This window comes from Arabidopsis lyrata (assembly GCF_000004255.2).
Source record: "Arabidopsis lyrata subsp. lyrata unplaced genomic scaffold ARALYscaffold_2, whole genome shotgun sequence".
NCBI classification, from domain to species: domain Eukaryota; kingdom Viridiplantae; phylum Streptophyta; class Magnoliopsida; order Brassicales; family Brassicaceae; genus Arabidopsis; species Arabidopsis lyrata.
In genome coordinates this window covers 13,957,513-13,979,745 of record NW_003302554.1, presented here as the reverse complement: position 1 = coordinate 13,979,745, position 22,233 = coordinate 13,957,513, and the positions used below count along the sequence as shown (strand labels likewise).

General features: G+C 33.6%; 2 protein-coding genes and 1 pseudogene across 2 annotated transcripts; all 3 read left to right on the top strand.

The window, feature by feature from the left end:
- The first annotated feature begins 2,273 nt into the window (after positions 1–2,273).
- LOC9324798 lies at positions 2,274–3,697 on the top strand. Its single transcript, XM_021035955.1, has 4 exons — positions 2,274–2,545; positions 2,674–2,737; positions 2,837–3,172; positions 3,269–3,697. The coding sequence occupies exons 1-3, from the start codon at positions 2,477–2,479 to the stop codon at positions 3,082–3,084; spliced, it is 381 nt and encodes a 126-aa protein (XP_020891614.1). The 5' UTR covers positions 2,274–2,476; the 3' UTR covers positions 3,085–3,172; positions 3,269–3,697.
- A 5,933-nt stretch (positions 3,698–9,630) lies between these two features.
- Positions 9,631–15,053, top strand: LOC9324797 (DNA (cytosine-5)-methyltransferase CMT3). The gene is made up of 21 exons (XM_002888688.2): positions 9,631–9,935; positions 10,075–10,112; positions 10,228–10,330; positions 10,875–10,982; positions 11,068–11,187; positions 11,291–11,390; positions 11,506–11,714; positions 11,801–11,866; positions 11,968–12,225; positions 12,317–12,375; positions 12,458–12,524; positions 12,710–13,039; positions 13,118–13,186; positions 13,255–13,341; positions 13,428–13,515; positions 13,627–13,742; positions 13,842–13,943; positions 14,050–14,093; positions 14,189–14,258; positions 14,447–14,550; positions 14,684–15,053. The coding sequence occupies exons 1-21, from the start codon at positions 9,720–9,722 to the stop codon at positions 14,844–14,846; spliced, it is 2,517 nt and encodes an 838-aa protein (XP_002888734.1). The 5' UTR covers positions 9,631–9,719; the 3' UTR covers positions 14,847–15,053.
- A 660-nt stretch (positions 15,054–15,713) lies between these two features.
- Positions 15,714–16,816, top strand: LOC9324796 (annotated as a pseudogene).
- The last annotated feature ends 5,417 nt before the right edge of the window (positions 16,817–22,233 follow it).

Genomic DNA, 22,233 nt, shown 5'->3' with positions numbered 1-22,233 from the left:
CGGGCCCCCATTACTCGGGTTTGAGGTATGTCCGTATCCACTTTTCTAGGTCCACCGGAATTTGAACCTTGAGCTCTGATACCATGTTAAATTTGGGCTAATTCTGGGCTTCCAACTAGAAACCAATTGACAATTAGTGGAATGACCCTAACCCTTTATATATTATTGATTGTCCCATCAAACTTCCGATGTGGGACTTGGATTGTATCTCCAAAAGCTTAAACTTCATTTAAATTAAACCAAAGTATAGTTTAACTCCAATTTTTATTTTCATTTTCAACTATAGTATATAGATAGATATTTTTAAAAAACCAATGTTGGTTTCCAAGTATTGGTGGGATCCAATTTAATTTACCATGCTGCATACTACTCCTTAGGATAGTAGATTATTTCGTGGTGTTGAGATTCATCTACTAATAATTTTTTTTGCATCATACCACAAAAAAAGACATATTTTGAAATTTGAATATGAATTGAGGTGTAATATCTACTTTTGGTTGAAAAAAAAAAATCATCAAGAGATAGAACAAACCATGTAATCTAGTGTTTATGCTAGTGTTTTGTTGTGTTACCACTCAATATCAAATTCGCATAATACTAATTACTAAATATTGTTGACATTGAAAAAGGAAGCAAATTACAAGAGGGTTTAAGCTTGCGTACAAAGTGGAAAATGAAGAGATGATAATCAAAAAGGTAAGAAGAGAAAGGACTCTTCTTTTTCCCCTTTGGAGAGACATGCAAAGAGGTGTTCTCTCACACTCATCATACTTGTCCTTTAAATCTTTATCTAATCTCTTTTTCTTTTATTAGATTTGTCCCTTTTTTTTGTAAACCAAATGAGATGGGTCCAATTCTCACCTTAAATCATAACTATCAAAGTTGTGTCTCTCTCTTTTTGTAATCTAAATTTATTTCTAAAGAACTTAATTTATAAAAAATTTTGTTGATAAATCAATTGCATAGGATGAGAAGTTATCTAATAAGTAGCTAACTAAAGCCGTCGCATAGTTATATTGATGTAAATCAGTTTCCATATAATGTAGTGATATTAAGGTAGGGAAGGTGGATATAGTGAATAGGTCCAATAATAATCCTATTTAGTCACGCTAGTACGTATAGACTACAGACCCATCAAATAATCGTATTGTGTCTACATGGATAGACCTAGAACTTTGGATCTAGGGAGTACATAAAACAAGAAAATACTTGGTATTTTTGTTTTTATTTTTTGGGAAGAAGTGATCATATATATTATTGATGTTCAGATGTTCTATGATGCTAGTTTTGATTATTTTGTTGTTAAAAGGACATATTTAACAAACAAAAAAAAACATACGAAAAAATAAGGAAATAGATGCACTTGTAAACCCAAGTAGACTATGGTTTAAATTATTTACAATCAGATTCAGATATAATTACTTTAAATTTTCTTAGTTTCATGCTTCGATGCAGGCCTAGGTGAAGCGGAAAGATGCGGGGCAGTCAAAATAATTACAACCTACCTTGTCTCGTACCGTCTTCGTCTCCATTCGAAGCTTTAGTTTAGTTGTTAAATTCAAAGTACGATCTAATGATACATTAGAGAGTTATACACATATACAATTTAATGATGCAATTATTTGAAACCCTTTTGTTGTTTTCCATGTATTTAAAGTTAATAAAACAGACGTGTTATATGTTACATGGCTTATGTACACATGAATGCATATGTGCGTCAGTGCGTGTGTATATGCATGCATAGACAGACGTATAAAGATGGTGCGTGGGGTATTTAGGTTAAGGAAAAAACCAAACAAAAATACTGTTTGATTAACCCCACATAAGAGCTGTTCTATCTTGTCTCTCCCTCCTTTCCTCTTCCATTCCTTTCCATAATCAATATCTTTCTTTTATTTTATTTTTATTTTTTCTTAATTTCCCTTCCCCCAACATCCCTTGTGCCGTATTCGTCGATCGATTCATTGATTATGTTTTCTCAAACATCATCAACCACATAATTGTTAACATTTTTACGTTCATTTTCACTTTCGATTAGACTACTATTCATTACGTTTTAGACTACTTAGAGCATCTTTAACGGTGGTTGCTTAGCTTGTTCTTAGGGTGAATTATGTATAAAATTAAATAATAAATCACGCATAAATCTAAGAGGCAGCTAAGGCATCTCTTAGCTAAGAGACAAATGTGATGCTAAGAGGCGGTGACGTGGCAGTTGGAAGGGTAAAAAAAAAGAGTTTCCGTGTTTTTTTTCTTTCTCTCTCTCTCACATTTTCGCGATAGAACCAAAGAGAGAAACAAAGGCGTGAAATCGACTCCAATCGGAGGAGTCTCCGATGTCAATGACCTCCGGCCGTCGTTCCACCGTTATCTCTGCATCTCCACCGACGGCGGTTGTCCACGGCGTCTGCGGTTCACAAAATCGGCGAGGTGGGCTTGCGAAATTGGGGACAACTTTCACCAGAGCTCCGAGGCGATGGCGATTCAACCAGTTTCGGTACCGAAATTTAACTCTATCGCTTCAGATCCCTTCAATTTTCGAAAGGTGAACTCCAAAAATTTCCAAATCTTCTTTCTTTGCCCTTTGTGCTTGAGGCTAATTTTCATTTTTATTGTTATAGATATATGAATTTTGAAGCTATATTAGTGAAGTTTCCTCATTTTTGATTATAGGGAAGAAGTCATATCTTTGAGTTTGAAAATTATTCTGACATGCATGCTTGCTGTGATTTCATCAGTAAGCTCCATGTGCCATGATTTGGTTTTATTGATTTATAAGTATGTTCTCTTGTTTCTTTCGTGGTGTTGTTGTTGTAACCATTTGTACTATGAACAGCTAAGGCCCTTTGTGTGATGTTGACTCTGTCTCTACCTTTCTTCCACAAAGGGGTTTTGAAGATGACCACCCTTTACCTTAAGGAGAGACCCAATCCCCTAGTGATGGTCATCGTTCGAATCATCAAGCCCTCAAGATTCAACTGTTCCTTGAAGTCTATGCACTGGCCAAACCAGCTTGAAATGGAGGCAGAAATGGCTTGGAAACAGGAAATGGAAAAGAAAAAGAAAGAAGTAGAAGGAAGCTAAAAGACAACGCATTGCAGAAATTCAGAGACAACAAAGAGAGGTTGATGAAAAACTACAAGCTGAAAAAGAATTGAAAAGACAAGCTATGGTAAGAGCCCTTCTCTTGTTATGTTAAAAGAAATTTTGTTTGACTATTGTGTTGTGCAAGTTTTGCTAAATCAAAAATGAAACTTCATGATGCGAGGATTAAAGCACAGAAGGAACTCAAAGAAGACCAAAGTAATGCTGAGAAAACCTGAGGACAAGTGAATACTAGGGTCCCTGCAGTGAGATAAAAAAGTAATTCCACTGATACCAATGCTTCAAGCTGCTATAGAGATAATGATTTCAAGGTACAAGTCGTCTCTCATCTTTTGTAGACACTTTAGAGATGAAACCAATCTTAATAGATGACAATCGTTGTGCTTATAGGTGATGACAAGCATCACATGGCAAGTAGAGATGACAAATCTTTTGTTTGAACTAAAACTTTGTAAACACTTTAAGTTTGTTTTTCTGTCCAACACAAATGTAAACACTTTGTCCAAAACCACAACTCTGTTTCATTCAAAATTTGGTTTAACCAAAAGTTCATATGTAAACACTCGAAATTTCTTATGCATATTACACTGCAGAAACTTGATAAAGAAGAAAGAAGATGATAGAAGACAATTATGACAAATGTTTACTCAAATGATCATTCAAATGTAAACGCTCAAAAGTTCATATACATATAAAACTTTCAAAATTTGAATTGTATCTCATGTATGTTTTAATTTTTTTAATTTCAACAATTATTATTTTTTTTATAATTATAAATTTTATTTTTATATTAATATATGTTAAGAGCCTACCATTAATCACACAAAAATCTTAACTCAAAAATACTATCTCTTAACAATCACTTTTACAAATATATTACTAAAAAATTGCTAAGAGATATTTCTAAGATACTACCAATAATCATGCTCTTATTATCCGTCTCTGACATTTCACGCATCACATCGTGCCATTCTTTAATCAGACTTTTGGCATCAAAGTACATACTTATCCATGCATACATATAGTTTCACAAATAGCCGTATAATTGAATGTGTATATATGATTTAGTTTTTATTTTGTATGGAATGTGAATGACCCAAAAGGTTATAAACAATCTGGTTTTCACTTTTCAGAAGACTGGTCAAAATTGTTAATTTTAACTACTTTTAGTACTCAAAGTATACATATATATTGATGAGAAAAGAAAAAAGATGGATGCACTTATCGTAGACACGTTTTAATCCATTTGACGATGGGCATTACTACATTTGGTGTGGTACAAATCCCACGGTCAATCAATCTAAGAGATCACTTGCGGTCACTGAGCGACGACGTTGTAAGATTTTATATATACATATTCCATAATGTTTACTGTTATGATCCATTCTTCACAAGATTTAACTAGAACCGATATATGCACGCTTATCATCAAGAAGTGAAAAAACATAGCGTATGATTAGGTATGTGGAAACTGGAAAGGCTAGTCTTACAAGTTCAAGTTGCTAGGGATTTGGAAAACTTGTATAGTCGTGTTTTTTTGGGTATGATCACCCAACTTTGGAGTATTTTTTTCAGGCACTATAAAAGCATATGTTTCGATTACTGTCTATCCAAATGGAAATGTCTTAATGGCCTAAAACTTCAACATGAAATTCAGGAAAGTCCAACAACGTAGTTTTCAAGAAGTCACAATATGTCCCTCCTCTCGTGTCACACCACCCCTAGTCCTAGCGAACTAGCTACATATTATAAAATACTTTGACATAAAGATATATACTTGTGTGCAGTGGCGGACTCAGAAATAAAAATTTTCCGGGTCAATATTAAAAAAATAAAATTTTTACAAGCAAATGAAAAAAAAAGTATATAAACCGCTGTTATTTTTTTAATTTTTTTTGAAGTATATAAGACCAAAAAAACATGCATTTAAGTTGAAATATAATGGAAAAAAGAGTAAATATGTCAATTCAGAACGCTTGAACCCGAGTTTAGGTGAATCAGATACTAGGAAAATACTAACTATGCTGTTGGAATTTTTGTTAATTATATACACTAAAATGTATTTGATTATTTTATCCGGATCAGGTGACCCACCTTTCTTGTAAGTAGGTCCGCTTTTATATGTGAATATATAACAGGGGTTACCAATCGGAACCTTATTGTTTTTTATTCAGCTATAAGCATTCTACATGTTTTAAATCAAGATGGTGATTAAGAGACACTACTAATACAAACACTTGCATAAATCCTCTATGATTATGTCATTCATATTCATTATATTAAAAGAGAATTTACGTCTATATTTGAAATAGATTACCTATGATATTCTTAATTGATACATTTTTTCCCTAGTTTTGGAATAAAGGGGGTGGTGTTCATGTTCCATACCACAAACATGTAAATAAAGCAAAGAAGACATGGTGGACCCTTGACAAGAGATAAGGCCCAAAAGTTGGGTAATTTCAGCCATCACGACAAAGGCACACTTCTCATTTCGATATCCATATTATTCTATTCTTCTACACTTCTCTTTCCCTCACTAAATCGTTGATATGCCTTCAATTTTTTTTTTTGGAACCGATCAAACGTTGCACTAGTGTGTGCCTTCGCTGACCGATAGAGTTACAAGAGTTAGGCAATATGCCTTCAATTTACTCAACCTTTTCGTAAGAACACACAATTATACACACACCCATATATAAACTTATGAATTTATGTTGTTGGATAAGTTATTTATTTTTTAATAAATCGTTTAGTAGTTAAGAGTAATTTTCTGCTATAGTAGTGATGAGATAACGTACGACAAGCATGTGGCCAAATCCCAAATTAAGTATTTTCTTCTTTGAATTTCAGTTATTTGCAAATAATAATGTCACTACTCGATTTCCTGGAATAAAGGAGTAAGAGTATCATGTTCTCCTTCATGTTTCCATTTCACGTTTCCACGTTTTTTTTTTTGGGAAAATTGGAAATAAAGGATATCTACTTAAAAATTTGTCTATATACACATTTTTTGTGAGATTGTCAGTTTAGACGATTTTACCCCTACACCCTAATTTAAATATTTTTTTAGGGTGAACGACCTGTGTCCCCCCACGAAGTTTCATATAGTACCATAACAACACAGATTTCGGGTCTCGTCTCCAGTCCACACAAAACGAAAGTTAAACTCCAATTTCCCCCTAAATTGAAAGTTCGAGACCTCAGTCTCCATAAATTCAAATTTCGTGGTTTATCATTGGTTTACTGTGCCGAACCCGATGCCAAACCAAAACCCAGAATAATAAACCGGATAATAAACCATCCTCCTCTCTCTCTCTACCTTCTTCACCATCTTCAATCCGATCTTTCTTCTTCACCATCCTCCTCTCTCTCTCTACCTTCTTCACCATCTCCAACGCACGGAAGTTTAATGTCGAAGGCAGCGGCGCATGGGTTCCAAACCCACCAGATGCAATTCATCATCCAAATTGAAAAAAAAAATCGACATGAAAAAAAGATTCCACAAAAACTCTAATTGCTTTAATGGGAATCTAAAATAAAAGATTGCATTTGGCATCTGAGGATTTGGTAAAGCTCGATTTACAAAACAGAACACAAACAAAGAACAAATCAAATCAAGGGTCAATGATCCAACAAAAGCTAATGTAATGGCAACATTCTCATCATTACCAATCAACGAAGAGAACCTTGACAATGTATTAAAGAACAAAACTTTCAGAAAGATTTAATCAAATCAAAAGGAAAACCAATAAAATCATCAAATCCCGCGAGAGATAAAGAAACCTAGACGAAGAAAAAGGCCAACATTCTTCGATTTTAACGAAAAAAATAAAATCCCGTAACTTTTTGCAGAAAAGATCTATAAATCGGGGAAGAGATAGATGTTGAGAAAGATAGAATCTGAGAGAATAAATCGGAAGAAATTGAGAAGAAGAAGAGATCTGAGGATTATAATTACCAACTTTTGTCTTGATTGAAGATGGTGAAGAAGGTAGAGAGAGAGGAGGAGGATGGTTTATTATCCGGTTTATTATTCTGGGTTTTGGCCGGTTTATTATTCTGGGTTTTGGTTTGGCATCGGGTTCGGCACAGTAAACCAATGATAAACCATGAAATTTGAATTTATGGAGACTGAGGTCTCGAACTTTCAATTTAGGGGGAAATTGGAGTTTAACTTTCGTTTTGTGTGGACTGGCGACGAGACCCGAAATCTGTGTTGTTATGGTACTATATGAAACTTCGTGGGGGGACACATGTCGTTCACCCATTTTTTAAAAAAAATAATCATAAAAATAGGTAGATATACAAGAGTAGAGGTGATTTGAAGTGGAATTTTTTAGATTTGGTTTAAAAAAGTTGATTTTTTATAGATAAAGTTTCATCTAATTTTGGTAGAACACGTTTTCTAGAGTTCTGCGAAACTCAGAATGTGCATTCTGCATTTTTGTACATGTTCTACATATTTCAGACTAGATTTATGTTCTGAGAATTTTAGAAATCCGAAAATCATATATCTAAAATATTTAGAACATGCATTCTACATTTCCCTCTATGTTCTAAATATTTTAGAATAGCCGTTCTAATAATTTTTACATCTTCTGTCATCGTTAGAAATTGTAATCTTCGTTTAGAATGTAAATTCTACGATATTGCAGATTTCGATTTCTGTAAGTTTTAGAATACTCTAAATATAGAAAGTAAATCTTCAGAAAAGGAAACAAAATATTTTTTTTAGATTACGATTAAATGAATATTTATTGTTTAGATTACGATCTTCAAGATGTAGAAGTTGTTGTCTACGGTTTTTAGAATAAGATTAAAACCTAAAACGTTTTCTAAACCCTAAAAAGCTACACGTCTTAATCCTACACGTCTTAAACCACCACTTTCGTTTCTAAAAAGCTAAGAACACTTTTCCTTCAAATTTTCCCTTTTTTGATCAACGATTTTTCGATGCATATCTACGTAAAGAGTGGTGTGTGGAGATTGTATAACAAAGAGTGGAGATTTATTATTGATGAAAAAAATCGTGGGAGATTGTTGAGTTTGGAAACGACTACAACTTTTGAAGAGTTACAGGCAATTGTTGCAGAAGACTATGGAATAGAACAGAGTACAATACTGCATCTATTTCATGCGATGCAATTATTTTTAAAAACAAGTTAGTATTTATCGAAATGAATACGTAATCAGTCATAAAAAAAAAATAGTAAAACTTACATCGTTGCCTAGCCATTTTTTTTTATCAATCAGACGCTGAAATAGTGCATTAGTAAGATGAGATGGACAGAGTTTTGGAACTTCACGACTGCAATGAAGATAAAACAAAAAGAATAAACAATTATAAAATCAGCTATATTTAAAAGATATAAAAATAGAATCATAAGACTTACTTTACGTTTCTAAACCATGCTTCAAAAGCAGTCCATCTAGCTTCAGGTAAGTATACCAACCAAGTTTTATTTTTAAAATCAAATTTTTATTAATTTTGAGAGAAAATGAGGGTAACATTGAGTTTTTTTATTTTTAAAAAACCTATTTGACCAATCTACAAGAAAAAGAGATATATAGACAAGTTTTTAAATAGATATCCTTTATTTCCAATTTTCCCTTTTTTTATAATATGAAAATATTTACGTTTACAGTTACACGTTCGGTTTGTTGCTTAGTCGTTCCAAGTTTATAGGAATTTTATCAAATAAAAACAAAACAAAAAAGTTTATCCTACGCCGTTTGTGGAGCTAGTAAGTAATTTTGATGTTAATATAGTATTAAATAAAACTTAAAAAATCCTGGAGATCAGATACGATTGTGTTTGAATTATTTTATACGTTTATTTCTGGAAATATATACAAATTGATATGATCACTAAGATTCTGGGAATGATTCCAAAACGAACTTTTATTCAAATCCAAAACACATAATTACAGATCATAGATAAATATGGAAATAAATAATGTCTCATAAAACTTAACTAACATTTGTGTAACATCATCATTAATGCGATTCATTTAGAGATGTAATTTTTTTTTAAATATGTTTATTTCTGGAAATATATACAAAATTGATCTGATCACTAAAGATTGTGGGAATAATTCCAAACGAATTTAATTCAAAACCAAACACATCATTACAAATCATAGACCAAAATGGAAAGTAATAATTTATTGAAACTTAAGATTCTGTGTAGTCAACATATATACAAAATTGATCTCATAACTAAGATTATGGTAATAAATTCCAAACGAAATTAAATTCAGACCAAACACATTTACTCAATCATAGATCGATATAGAAAGAAATAACTTTTCTAATAAAAAATTAACATTTGTGTATAATCATTATCATTCATGCGATGTAAAAAGAGAAAGAAGAAGATGGGCCTCAAATTTTTTTATTAGGCCCATATGTTTTAAATTCATTAAAAAATAAAAAAAAATATTCCCAAAAATTTCGAAACCCATCACTTTGGCGCTTATGTGACGCGCTTATTTCGCCCTCAATCTCCAGATTATTTAGTCGTCACTCGTCACACCACTTTTTTTCTAGGGTTTCTCATTCGTCTCTTTATCTTCCTTCTCTTTAGCTTCCTTTGTTTCTCCGGCTCAATCATGGCGCCGAAGCGCAAGAGAGCTACAAAGAAGGACGAGAGTACCAAATCCATTCCCAAACCGAGGAAGAGAGCTCCTAAGCGAGCTAAAACTGTGAAAGAAGAGCCGGTGAAATTCGTGGAGGAAGGGGAAAAGTATGTTGCAAGGTTTCTCGACGAACCTATTCCAGAATCTGAAGCCAAGAGTACTTGGCCTGACAGATACAAACCGATTACGGTAATTTCATTAATCCGAAACTGGAATTTTTGGTGTTTGTATAGCATTTATAGGAAATGGTTAGATCTAATAGAAATTCGCTGAGATTTGTTGCAGATCTGTTGATTTCTGAAGGAATTTTTCTTTTGTTTTTGTTCAGGTACAAAAACCTAAGGCTCCGTCAAGAAACACGACGAAGTAAGTTTTTTGAATCGTTGCTTCTTGTCTATAATCAGAAAGAGAGGCTTTACTTTTGTTTGATTAGAAATGTTCTTGTTTCGTAAACGATTGATTAAGTGATTTCGTTTTGCAGGGATGACGAAAAAGATAAGATCATTCGGGCTCGATGCCATTATAGACGTGCGATTGTTGATGAGCGTCAGATATATGAGCTTAATGATGATGCTTATGTGCAGGTATAACTCTATTACGTCTCTATTGCATTTGTTACATTCGAATGAGCAAATGAAATTTGAAAGCATAGATTTATCTGTGGTACATTGAAGAAAATGAGTTAGAGAAGAGAATGTGCATGACATTGTGTTTCTTGGTGTTTGAGTTTGATGATTATTGGGTTTTCACCACTTCTGTAATGTGCCAACATGGTTTAGTGTGTAGAAAAATATGATGTGCAGGGCAAATAGTTGACCAAAGTGGATCACATTCTCCTCCCTGAACACTATCAACTGTCCCGAATAAATATTTATGCATTGTCTTTGTATGACATACTTTGTATTTCTGCAAGTCCTTATGAGGATACATTGATGGTAGTTATCTTACGAAGTTGAGTTCTCATCTGAAACAATAACTAACTGATTGTTATTTAGGCTGACATAGTATATTATGCATTGGCAATATGAACGCTTATCATGTTGTTTTATGTTTTTTTACAGCAGAGGTAGATGCCTTACCATAACTAACTTCTGTTTTTCACAACTTGGTTTTATATTTTTTGTGCAGGCTGGTGAGGGAAATCAGCCCTTCGTTTGTAAAATTGTTGAAATGTTTGAAGGGGCTAATGGGAAATTGTATTTCACAGCTCGGTGGTTCTATAGAGCTGATGATACTGTAAGATTAATAGATTTATTCTTCTTCACATTCTCTTTTTACTATGTTGAATTGTCTGAAGTTTTTTTCTATTCTTAACTTTCAGGTGATGAAACAGTTCAAGATTCTGATCGATGATAAGCGTGTGTTTTTCTCGGAGATTCGAGATACAAATGAATTGGGATTACTAGAAAAAAAGTTGAACATTTTGATGATTCCCTTAAATGTATGTTCTTACTTCACTGTTACTTGTAGTGTCTGTTTTTGGTATATAGAATCTTAGTGCAATCTTCCATTGATACTGAACTTACTTTTGGTTCTCATGCCAGGAAAATGCTGCTGGGCCTATCGCTGCAACAAAAACCTGTGATTATTATTGCGATATGAACTATCTCTTGCCTTACGATACATTTGAAGCTTTACAACAAGGTTAGTGCTTTTAACAATTGATCTTCAAGTTTAGCATTTTTTTTACTGCTAATTGGATTAGATAAAATGCTGCAGTTTTTAAAGATAATCATATATAGATCTTTCAATTGTGCAGATACCAAAATGGCTATAAGTGAAAGTTCAACAATATCCAGTGATACTGATGTAAACGAAGGAGCTGCTGCTATATCAGAGAATCAAGAAGGTTCTCAAGACACACGAGTTCAAAGAGAGACAACTTTGCTTGACCTTTACTCCGGCTGTGGAGCTATGTCCACAGGGTTGTGCATGGGTGCACAACTCTCTGGTTTGAACCTTGTCACTGTGAGGCATTTTAGCTTGCTAATTATCTTCTCCGATTTGTTTAATCTATCAATTCTTGACTTTTGTTATTTTAAATGATTCTCAAGAAATGGGCTGTTGACATGAATGCGCATGCATGTAAAAGCTTGGGGCATAACCACCCAGAGACACACGTAAGTTTTTAGTTTTCCTTTTTCCCAATTCGATATTGTTTCCTATGTTTATGTTCGATTGACTACGGAAATTCTCAGAGGCTAAAATCACTTCATTTTAGGTGAGAAACATGTCCGCAGAAGATTTCTTGTTTCTGCTTAAGGAGTGGGAGAAGCTATGCATTCATTTCTCTTTGAGAAATTCTCCAAATTCAGAAGAATATGAAAACCTTCATGGTATGACTAATGTTGAGGACAATGAAGATGTCAGCGAGGAGAGTGATGATGAAGATGACGGCGAAGTTTTTACAGTGGAAAAGATTGTTGGTATTTCCTTCGGAGTCCCTAAAAAGTTACAGAAACGTGGTCTTTATTTGAAGGTATTGTGGCTCTGTTTATTACAATTTACACATTATATCTCATGGTTTTGCCTTGTTATAGTCAATCTTCTTTGGTGTTTTGATAAAATAGGTACGATGGTTGAATTACGATGATTCCCATGATACATGGGAGCCTATTGAAGGACTCAGGTGAGCAAAACATAATAAATATTTGCATTAAAATTATATATGTTAATGGGTTGTTAAAATCTCTAAATTTATCTATGAACAGTAATTGCCGGGAAAAGATAAAGGAGTTTGTCAAACTCGGATATGAATCTGGCATCCTTCCGTTACCAGTATGTATACCTGATTCTTTTGCTTTCTTAAATTTCTGAAGCTAGTACATAATTTTTCAGATATTTAATCTAAAAGCCATAAATGAAAAGTTCTTCTTGTATATGATAAGTTCTGTGGGTCTTATGTATAGATAACGTACTTAAATTAGTTAGTCACTGACTCTTATGCCTAAATAATAATTTAGGGAGGTGTTGATGTTGTCTGTGGCGGGCCGCCATGCCAAGGAATCAGTGGTCATAACCGCTTCAGGAACTTATTGGAGCCTCTAAAAGATGAGAAAAACAAGCAGCTTCTTGTTTATATGAACATTGTGGAGTTTCTAAAGCCGAAATACGTTTTGATGGAGAATGTGGTAGACATGCTTAAGATGTCTGAGGGCTATCTTGCGCGTTATGCTGTGGGAAGGCTTATCCAAATGAATTACCAAGTCAGGATGGGAATGATGGCGGCAGGAGCATATGGTCTTGCTCAGTTCCGCTTGCGGTTCTTCTTATGGGGTGCACTCCCTAGCATGGTAAAATTTTTAATGTTATCTCTTTGTTTTTTTATTAATGAATAGATGATGTTCTTAACTTGTATCTTTCTGTTTCAGATGATTCCTCAGTTCCCACTTCCAACTCATGATTTAGTACAGAGAGGAAATATTGTTAAGGAGTTTCAGGTAAGACTGTATATTAGTACTTTTCAATTTGTATAGCAAATTCTCATATTTGCTTGTAATTAATGCAGGGAAACACAGTAGCCTATGATGAAGGCCACACTGTGAAGTTAGCAGACAAGCTTTTACTTAGAGATGTGATTTCTGATCTTCCCGCTGTAAGTCTTGATGTGTGGCTTATCTTGACTAAAATTAGCTAAGTCTTGCATATTCTCTGACTTACTAAGTTTTTCTTTGAGTTTAGGTTGACAACAGTGAACAAAGGGACGAGATACCATATGACCAAGATCCTGTGACACCATTTCAACAGTTCATCAGATTAAGAAAGGATGGTAAGATTCTTACTATTTTTTGTGGAAACAATGTAAAAACATAGATTTGACAACTATTATTGCAACTTTAGGTTCATTAACAAATTGTTTATGAACTTTTTTTTTCAACAGAAGCGTTAGGTTCACTAACAAAGTCCAAGTCCAAAAAGCATGTCTTGTACGATCATCATCCCCTGAATCTGAATATTAATGATTATCAACGAGTTTGTAGAGTCCCCAAGAGGAAGGTACAGCCTTCTCAGACTCATTGATCATATATTTTGGTTCTTGTTTGTTTTAGTTTCTAGGGTTATTCTGATTTTTTCAACACAAACTTTTGGTATTAGGGAGCGAATTTCAGGGACTTTCCTGGTGTTATTGTTGGACCCGGTAATGTAGTCCACTTGGATGAGGATATGAAAATCATGCTTCAATCTGGAAAACAATTGGTAATAATGATCATCTCTTTTTTGGTCCTCATATCAAACTTGATTTTCTTCTCATTAACTGCTCAACTTGCTTTTCTCCTCATTGGCTGCTATGTTATTCAAACAGGTTCCCAATTATGCGTTGACGTTTGTCGATGGGACATCGTCCAAGTGAGTTTCTTTTCTCTTTTCTTCTTCTCTGTAAATTCTGAATATGAAGAATGTTTTCTGTAATGGAAATGACCTAAACCATTTGCTTTTTTCAGACCTTTTGGTCGCCTTTGGTGGGACGAGATAGTCCCTACTGTTGTCACACGTGCGGAACCGCACAACCAGGTGAGACCTCTCATGAGAATCAACTCTGTTCTGAGTTTTGGCTAGTTGTATGTTAAGTTTAGAGATGATGAAAAAAAGGTTCATTCTAGTGTTCTAGAGTTGCATTGATTTATTGGGATGTGCATGTAACACTGGAAACTAACTTAAAGAGTATAAACTTATTTGATGTTGCTGGTGATTGATTGCAGGTGATCATTCATCCAACGCAAGATCGTGTTTTATCCATTCGAGAAAATGCCAGACTCCAGGGCTTTCCTGATGACTACAAACTCTTTGGACCAACGAAACAAAAGTGAGTATTGTAACAATGCCTTCAATTCACATGTTTTTGTTTGTTACCACGTTGTTCTTATTAGATTTTTGATTGAACTCTGCTACATTTCTTTGAAATCCAGACTAATCTTACATAACTTCTGTTTTTTCAGGTATATCCAAGTCGGTAATGCGGTAGCTGTGCCAGTAGCAAAGGCCCTTGGATATGCTTTGGGAATCGCTTTCCAGGGTCTCGCAGATGGGAAGGATCCACTTCTTACTCTTCCTGAAGGTTTTGCATTCATGAAGCCAAATCTTCCTTCCGAGCTTGCATGAACACTGTTGATTCATTGCATTCTTCGATTCATTGTCTTTCTTGGATTTATCTTTAGACTATTTTCTGCGTTGTTTGGATTTGTTTTGTTTAAGTTTCACGACTTTCAAGTTTGTGTTCTGAATTTCTGGTAACTTTGTTTAAATCAGATTTCATGGATTTGTGGGATTGTCTCTTTCTTTTTGTCTAAGAAAAAATTTCGGATTTAAGTATTTCTTGATTAAAGCCGTAAAGGCGATGTTGGATTCGTTCGGCTAGAAGAACTTAGTGACTCTTTACATATGGCCCATTTAATAATAGGCCTAACATCTATTGTGATCTGTTTTGAGCTAATAACCCATGAAGCCCTATCGAACCAGAATAATATTTGTGTTGTAAATTGATTGACTAATTGGTGGGTTTGTGTCAGTCTTCAGTGAAATGTACATGGTTTTGGACATATGTTTAGATTTATTTATATGATCACCAAAAATGGATCTATTTGATTAGATCTTCGTGGTTTAATTATGTTTGAACCCTGAATAATTTTAATGTGGATAACCTCTATTTAGGAGTTAATTGTTTTCACTTTTCTGTATAAGCTAATAAGTTTTGAAACTTTGCCGAAAGAATAGATATAAACCTTCAGATGAAAAAGAGTTCTATTATTGGGCCAAAAGAGTGGGGTTTTCTTATTGGGCCTTACTTTCCCAAGATTCAGCCCACCTTTTTCCTTTTATCGTGTCTTCTCTTGTCTCGTCTCCCTACTCTGCTGTAAGCCATCTCAATCTCATAATCTCGTCGTCACCATCAACTTACCTCCTCAGAAGTTTCCCCAGGTATGCTCTTACTCTTCACCCTCTAATTCTTCTCAGATTGGAAGGGTTTGGATGTTGGTAGAGTTTGTGGCTCTTGTTTTGTGGAATTCTGATATAGCTCATTCGTCTTCAATGAGCTTGGATACTTTTGTGTCTACATTTGTGCTCTCTTGTAGCAGCTTTATCGTTTTGATGCGATCATTTACCGCAGTATGCGGATTCTGGCTCGATTTGGCTATGTTAAAAGTTGTCTCATCGCAACTTGGACAAAGTTCTCTGAGTTTAAAAAACCGACCAGGTTTCCTGGTTCATTGGGGCTATCATAGCCCTCATCTCTCCTTTATGGAGTTTATTATCTTTCCAACGACCTCACTTGTATTTAGTGATAGTGTTACAGGCAACATTGAGTGCAAGACTGTTATGCTTGAAGTAGAAGCGAGAAATCTACTGGTGTTTGAAAACCGTGCTTTTTCTGAGGAGGACACTGCTTTGAAAGCCATAACTGCGGCAAAGGAATGGCAGGAGGCAAACCTTGCAGTCCATGGCCAATCGCGGAACAGAGCACAAGCTGTACCTCTTATTAAGGATATATCAACTCCACTACCTCACTCAGAGGATCCTTCTCTCACTTTACCTCTTATTGAGGCTCCTTCTCTCAATTTACCTCTTATTGAGGCTCCTTTTCACAGAATTCCTCGCGATGAGGTTTTTTCTTGCTACACGGATGCAGCTTGGATCGCATCCTCTGGCTCCTGCGGTATGGGATGAATTTTCAAGACTCAAGATCATCGAGTTATCCATCAGGGATCGGCAACTCGCCTCCATACACCATCGGCTCTAGCTGCTGAAGCTTTGGCCTTGAGATCAGCGCTGATCGCAGCGTCTAGAATGGAATTCACCTCCATCAAAGTTTTTTCGGACACGCAAGTCCTCATATCTCTGCTAAATACAGAGACCTCTACGAACGAGCTTCAAGGGATTCTCCATGACATTGCCTTCTTTAGTCGTTCGCTATCATCTATCAAGTTTCTTTTTGTTCCACGCAAGTCTAATATGTTAGCTGATGCATTGGCAAAGGCTGTCTTATCTTCTTTACCTGTTTTAACTACTTCTGCTTTGTAAGAATCGTCTATTTATCTATAAAACCAGTTTGACCAAAAAAAAAAAAAAAAAGAGTTCTACAAACCGAACGTTTAAGAGATATGGAGACAACAACATTATACATTCCAAAGTTTTGAGATTGAGATTTAATTTTTTTATAGAGATGACATATTCTGAGATAAAATCTTAACGTATCATTAATTATTTGAAAAATTATGTCTAAGTCAAACTTGTACTCCCTCTGTATTATAAAGAATGATTTTTTGAGGTTTTAATTTTGTATCAAAAAGATTAATTTTCTGTAAATTTTTATCAATTAATGTTAATAAATTGTGAATTTCAAGAATCATTAATTGAGAATTTAAAAATTTGTTGAATTACAATTGGTTAATAGAAATAGTTTGGTATAAATAAATAATGCATTTATAACTAAATATTAAATGTTTTTTTAATTGGTGTGAAAATTCTATAAAATCAATCTTTTTGATACATAGGGAGTATTTATTAACTTTCAATTCTACATAAAACACTATATATTCCTTCTTTTTAGTAAATTGTTACTAAGAATACATAAAAATCATACTGTTAAAGACTTCAAGTAAATCAAATACTTTTACTAGAACAGAGAACAAACCAATGTTTATGGATCATACAAAATTCTATAATATAAAAGTCACTTGTTAATCTAATTGCATAGAATACAAGACTGGTCCACTACTCGAACATCGTCGTTATTGTCGGGGATGGTCTATTAATATAATACAACTACATCATCGATGAATCAATTCAACGCACCGAAGCTGATTAGTTATATTAGTTTACTTTCCGAGAACTTCCTAGATTAAATCCAACACGCTATAATATTAATAGAGCGTAAAGATTGTATTAAAACGGATACCTAGTTCCTATCAATATGTTAATTGTCTCATTAATATATTAAATCTTCACCCAATTAAAGATCTCATGGCCTCATCACTAGTTTTTAAATACAAGTCTGAATTTTAGGCTAAAGAAAGCGAAAAATATCACGTTATATGTTGAGTTTATGTAACTAATAAAAATAGATGAATGACTCGGATAGACGTGGACATCCCCTTTTGTATCTTTCTCTCGGATATAATCAAATTAGTGGTTGTATAAAATAGTTTCGTTCCAGTCAATTGAACGTTCTCCTTTTTCACATGGTTGAGGCCTAAGTGCCTTAGTCATTCGTTTGTTTGGAAATTTATGTGATGTTCGGAAAGTTTATGTATATAAGTGTTATATGTTGAACCTAAACATATACAAGAAACCATGGTAGCTATTCAACTAAATTCCCACCTCCTCATATAAAAATATATAAATATACAAAAAGAATGGAACTGTTTAATCGTTTCTTTAAATTAATATTTACTTATACAGTTTGGCATTTTGGTAACGAAGAAAAACCGAGTCACGTACGGTATGACTGTTTAGCTAGTCCATATATGTTGACGTTAGGATTCTATTAATGCAGTCTCACGTTTTTTTCTGACTTATTTTTAAAACAAACTATTCAAACTAATGTATTTGAATCTTTCTTATATGTTGGCAAGTCCTTTTTAATCCGAACAGCACAAATATCCAAAAAAACAAAAGGAAAGGAGTGTGTAGTTTTGCTCAAGTGGTTGAGACACCAGCAATGCCTTCGTTCCTACTCTCAAGTTGTTTGATTTTTCCCCTAAATAGATCAGTGTAAGCATTTAAAGTCGTTTGTTCTTGGTCTTTTCTAATGTGTTTAATGGCCTGAAAAAAAAAATCAAATTCAAACCAAGAATTTAGAAACATGACTTTCCAACCTTGTATAAATAATTAAAGTATTGAATAATACATTTTTATGTGTTATTGATAATACACGATTGATGTTAATCCATGTTTACACATCCGAGGTACTAACATCAATCGTGTATTGACTTTCAAACTTTTTGCGGTATATTTTGTTGTTAAAAGTTGAATATAAGGGTTTACAAACACACATGGGTAAACTGTTTTTGTTTAGATATATATATATATATAGAGTTTGAATTGGTGACTTCATTTAAAAAAACGGTTAAAGAGTTTTTTTGATGATTGTGAAGAGGACCGTTAAAAAAAGCTGTAAAAATTAACAAAAAAAATACTGTGAAATTAAATAAAGATGTTAAATAATGGCGCTACGATTGGTATTTATGGACCGATTTTTGTTTTTGTTTTACAGATTATAGATACACTTATTGACATGCTACATGTATCAATTATTAATTGGTGGATTTGGGTAAAGTTTAAATACGATGCATGTAGATATATTTGTTATGAAAATATATTTTATGTAAAGTACTTGTCTTTCGTTTGGGAACCGTTCATCGTCACTCTATATGATGCGTGTATATATAGGTAGATTTGTCTGTCAGATAGTAAACCATCAGCTCTAGTAAGATGATCAATTCAAAATCTTATAGTATGAATTAAGACACAAGATTGAGATGGGAGGAGGTTTGGGTTAGGTGCATACTGCAAACTAACCTCACGTGGTGGATGATACTTTTCTTTCCCTCAAGTACCGATCTAATTGTACCAAATTTCTTATTTATTTATTTATTTTTCTTCCATTAATAATACAGTATTACTACATGTCTGGTACAGAAATCAGAATAAATATTGTTGAGCAAATAAAAATTTAGCAAGTCAATAATAGATAAATTAATAACATAACAAAACATAACACCAATTAATCTAAATATATAGAAGGAATTGAAATTTAGGTGATTCAAATTTATGATAAGACACTGAGAAATGCGTCAATCTATTCAAGTACAATTAACAACATTTTATAACTCAATAATAAATTCGAGATATATCATAACTCCGCAACACTTTTTTTTTTTGCCAATAACTCCGCAACACTTAGATGAAGATATATCTCGACAGAAAAAAGTTAAGTACAAACTATCCGAGAAGGAGAACTCCGGGTTGCTTTTGATAAGAACAAACCCGACCCAAAAGGATAACACAAAGCCAACTTAGAGCACATGTACAAATATATAAGCTAGGACCACGTCAAAGCCATAAAGCATACGGCGTCTACTTAAAGAGACAAAACCAATATCACAACTCCTTGACATCTCAAAAACGTAACAAGGATTGTGGCATAACCGACAACCACCGAGGTTTAAAACTGGTAACCAATAGCCTACGCCTCTACCTCTAATTTGTTGTGAGTTCAGGGGAAATCGGATAGATGCTTAAAAGAGTAGAAAATAAATAATTGAGACGAATACATTTTTGTGTGTATAATTTTTTATCGTTAAACCAAAAAGAGTATAAGTAAATCCTAAGATACTATATAAACTCTAAAATCTAATCATTTTCGAAATAAAAATCTATTCTTGTAATATATTTGGGGAGAATACACATCTTTTCTTACGAATACAGAAAATTTGTTATCAAGTTTCTACTCAAAAAAAGTTGTTGATGTTAAATATAGAATTCTCCCGTTCTCTAAAATGTGCATGCGCTTAATCGGTTGATTAATTTAATAATCGGTTGATACAAACTACATGGCCTTTTTTTTTTGTTAACATCTTTCATTTATTAGAAACATTGTTTAAAAGATCATACAAATAAGATGATACAAAAACATCGAGAAAAATAATCAACTATAATAAACTACATGGTGTTAATTTGTTTGCAGTTTTGAATACACCACAGACAATACGTATATAAATTATGTAAGCAAAAAGAGTATATTTATTGTTTCATGAGCAAGCATTCGACAATCGGCGGTGGATGCAACATGACGATTGACGAACGCACATTGTTGATCAATTTTATTTTTATTTTGTTAAATTAGTTTATTAATGTGTTAGACTATGCGATGCTTTCCGCTAAATATAGTATTACTATATCATTATTATGCACTATCTCTAGACATTTTAATTGAAGAGGGCTTTACGAACATAATGCGAGAGATAAGGAGGAAATATATATGTATAGATTTTAGAAGTTGTCCAATAAAGGATGCATGTCCAAATCACATTCATGAATATGTATAGATCTAATTAAGCCATGATTAACTAGCACTTTATTATTCTTTATGTCTTGATATATCAATTTTCTTGGGTACTAGAAATTTTTTTCTAAAGCCATACATTTTCACATCGTTGTAATACTCCTTTCGTTTTAAAATATAAGATGTTTTCATTAAAAAAAATATATTAAAAATTTATTTTTTAGAAATTCAACCAATCACGAAAAAAACTATATAATATAAATAATCATAAAGTATTATACTAATCTATAACTTGTAAAAAAAATTGAAAACTTCTATATTGTAAAATAAAAAAGTTTCTCTAAAATATTTTATATTATACAATGGAAAGAATATATAATTAAGGGAATTTTGCCAAATGTGCCACAATTTTAAAAAATCCTAGCAAATGTACCACATTGCAAATCAATTTAGCATTCATACCACTTTTGGTGTTTGTGTGGTAGAGATTGGACGATTTTACCCTTCTGCCTGCGTCAGGAATGTGTCAGGGGAATGAGCTACAGTCAGACGCCGGTTGAGAAACGGGGAGCGGCTGCATTAAATGGATGTCTACAGATCTTGTCCCCGATTGAAATTTTTTTGTTGCGTCTAGTTCTTGTCCCCGATTTCATCAGCTTGTTCTATTATCATGAATCCCAGATGATATGGTTTTACCAGCCAGATATCTGGATTTATTCGGGGACAACATCTCTTAATTATCCATCACCAGATGATGTGGTTTTACCAGCCAGATATCTGGATTAACTCGGGGACAACTTGATCTTTATTCTGCCAGAGAGCCGAATACGAAGATCTGGATTTACTCGGGGACAACTTTGTTTTACCGGCCAGAGGGACGAAAACGGTTACCAATGCGCCAAGAGAGAGATAAAAGACGGCATAAATTTCAGAAGGTCACATCAATCGCAGTTCCTTATCTCACAAGTTGGAGGGTAAAATGGTCATTTTACAAACACAATGTAGTATGAATGGTAATTGGGATTCAAATGTGGTAGAAGTGATAACTGTTATGGTAAAAGTGGTACCTAATCTAATTTTCTCTATAATTAATTGGGAAAATCAAATAATAATAAAATAATAAGAATGCACAAACATTAAAACCTAGAGATGAGTTTTCGTATATAATCAAAATATTGTTATCTTTTCGTCAATCTGATTACTTAAACCGATGTAGACCCATCCTCTAATTAACTAGCCAAATTTTTTAAAAGGAACAAATTATTCGACTATGTGGATAAATTGCTAGTTAAAGCGTTAGGTTTGCGATATAATGCGCTAACATTGATTTACACGTGAATGAGATCCTAATTAGGTCTGACGAATCATCAGCATGAAACCTCACTCTTCGTTTTACTTTAATTAATTCTCACGGGAGACATCTTTAATACACTTTATTTTCTTTAATAACTTTAATTATATTTATTGCTTGCATCGATACGTTAC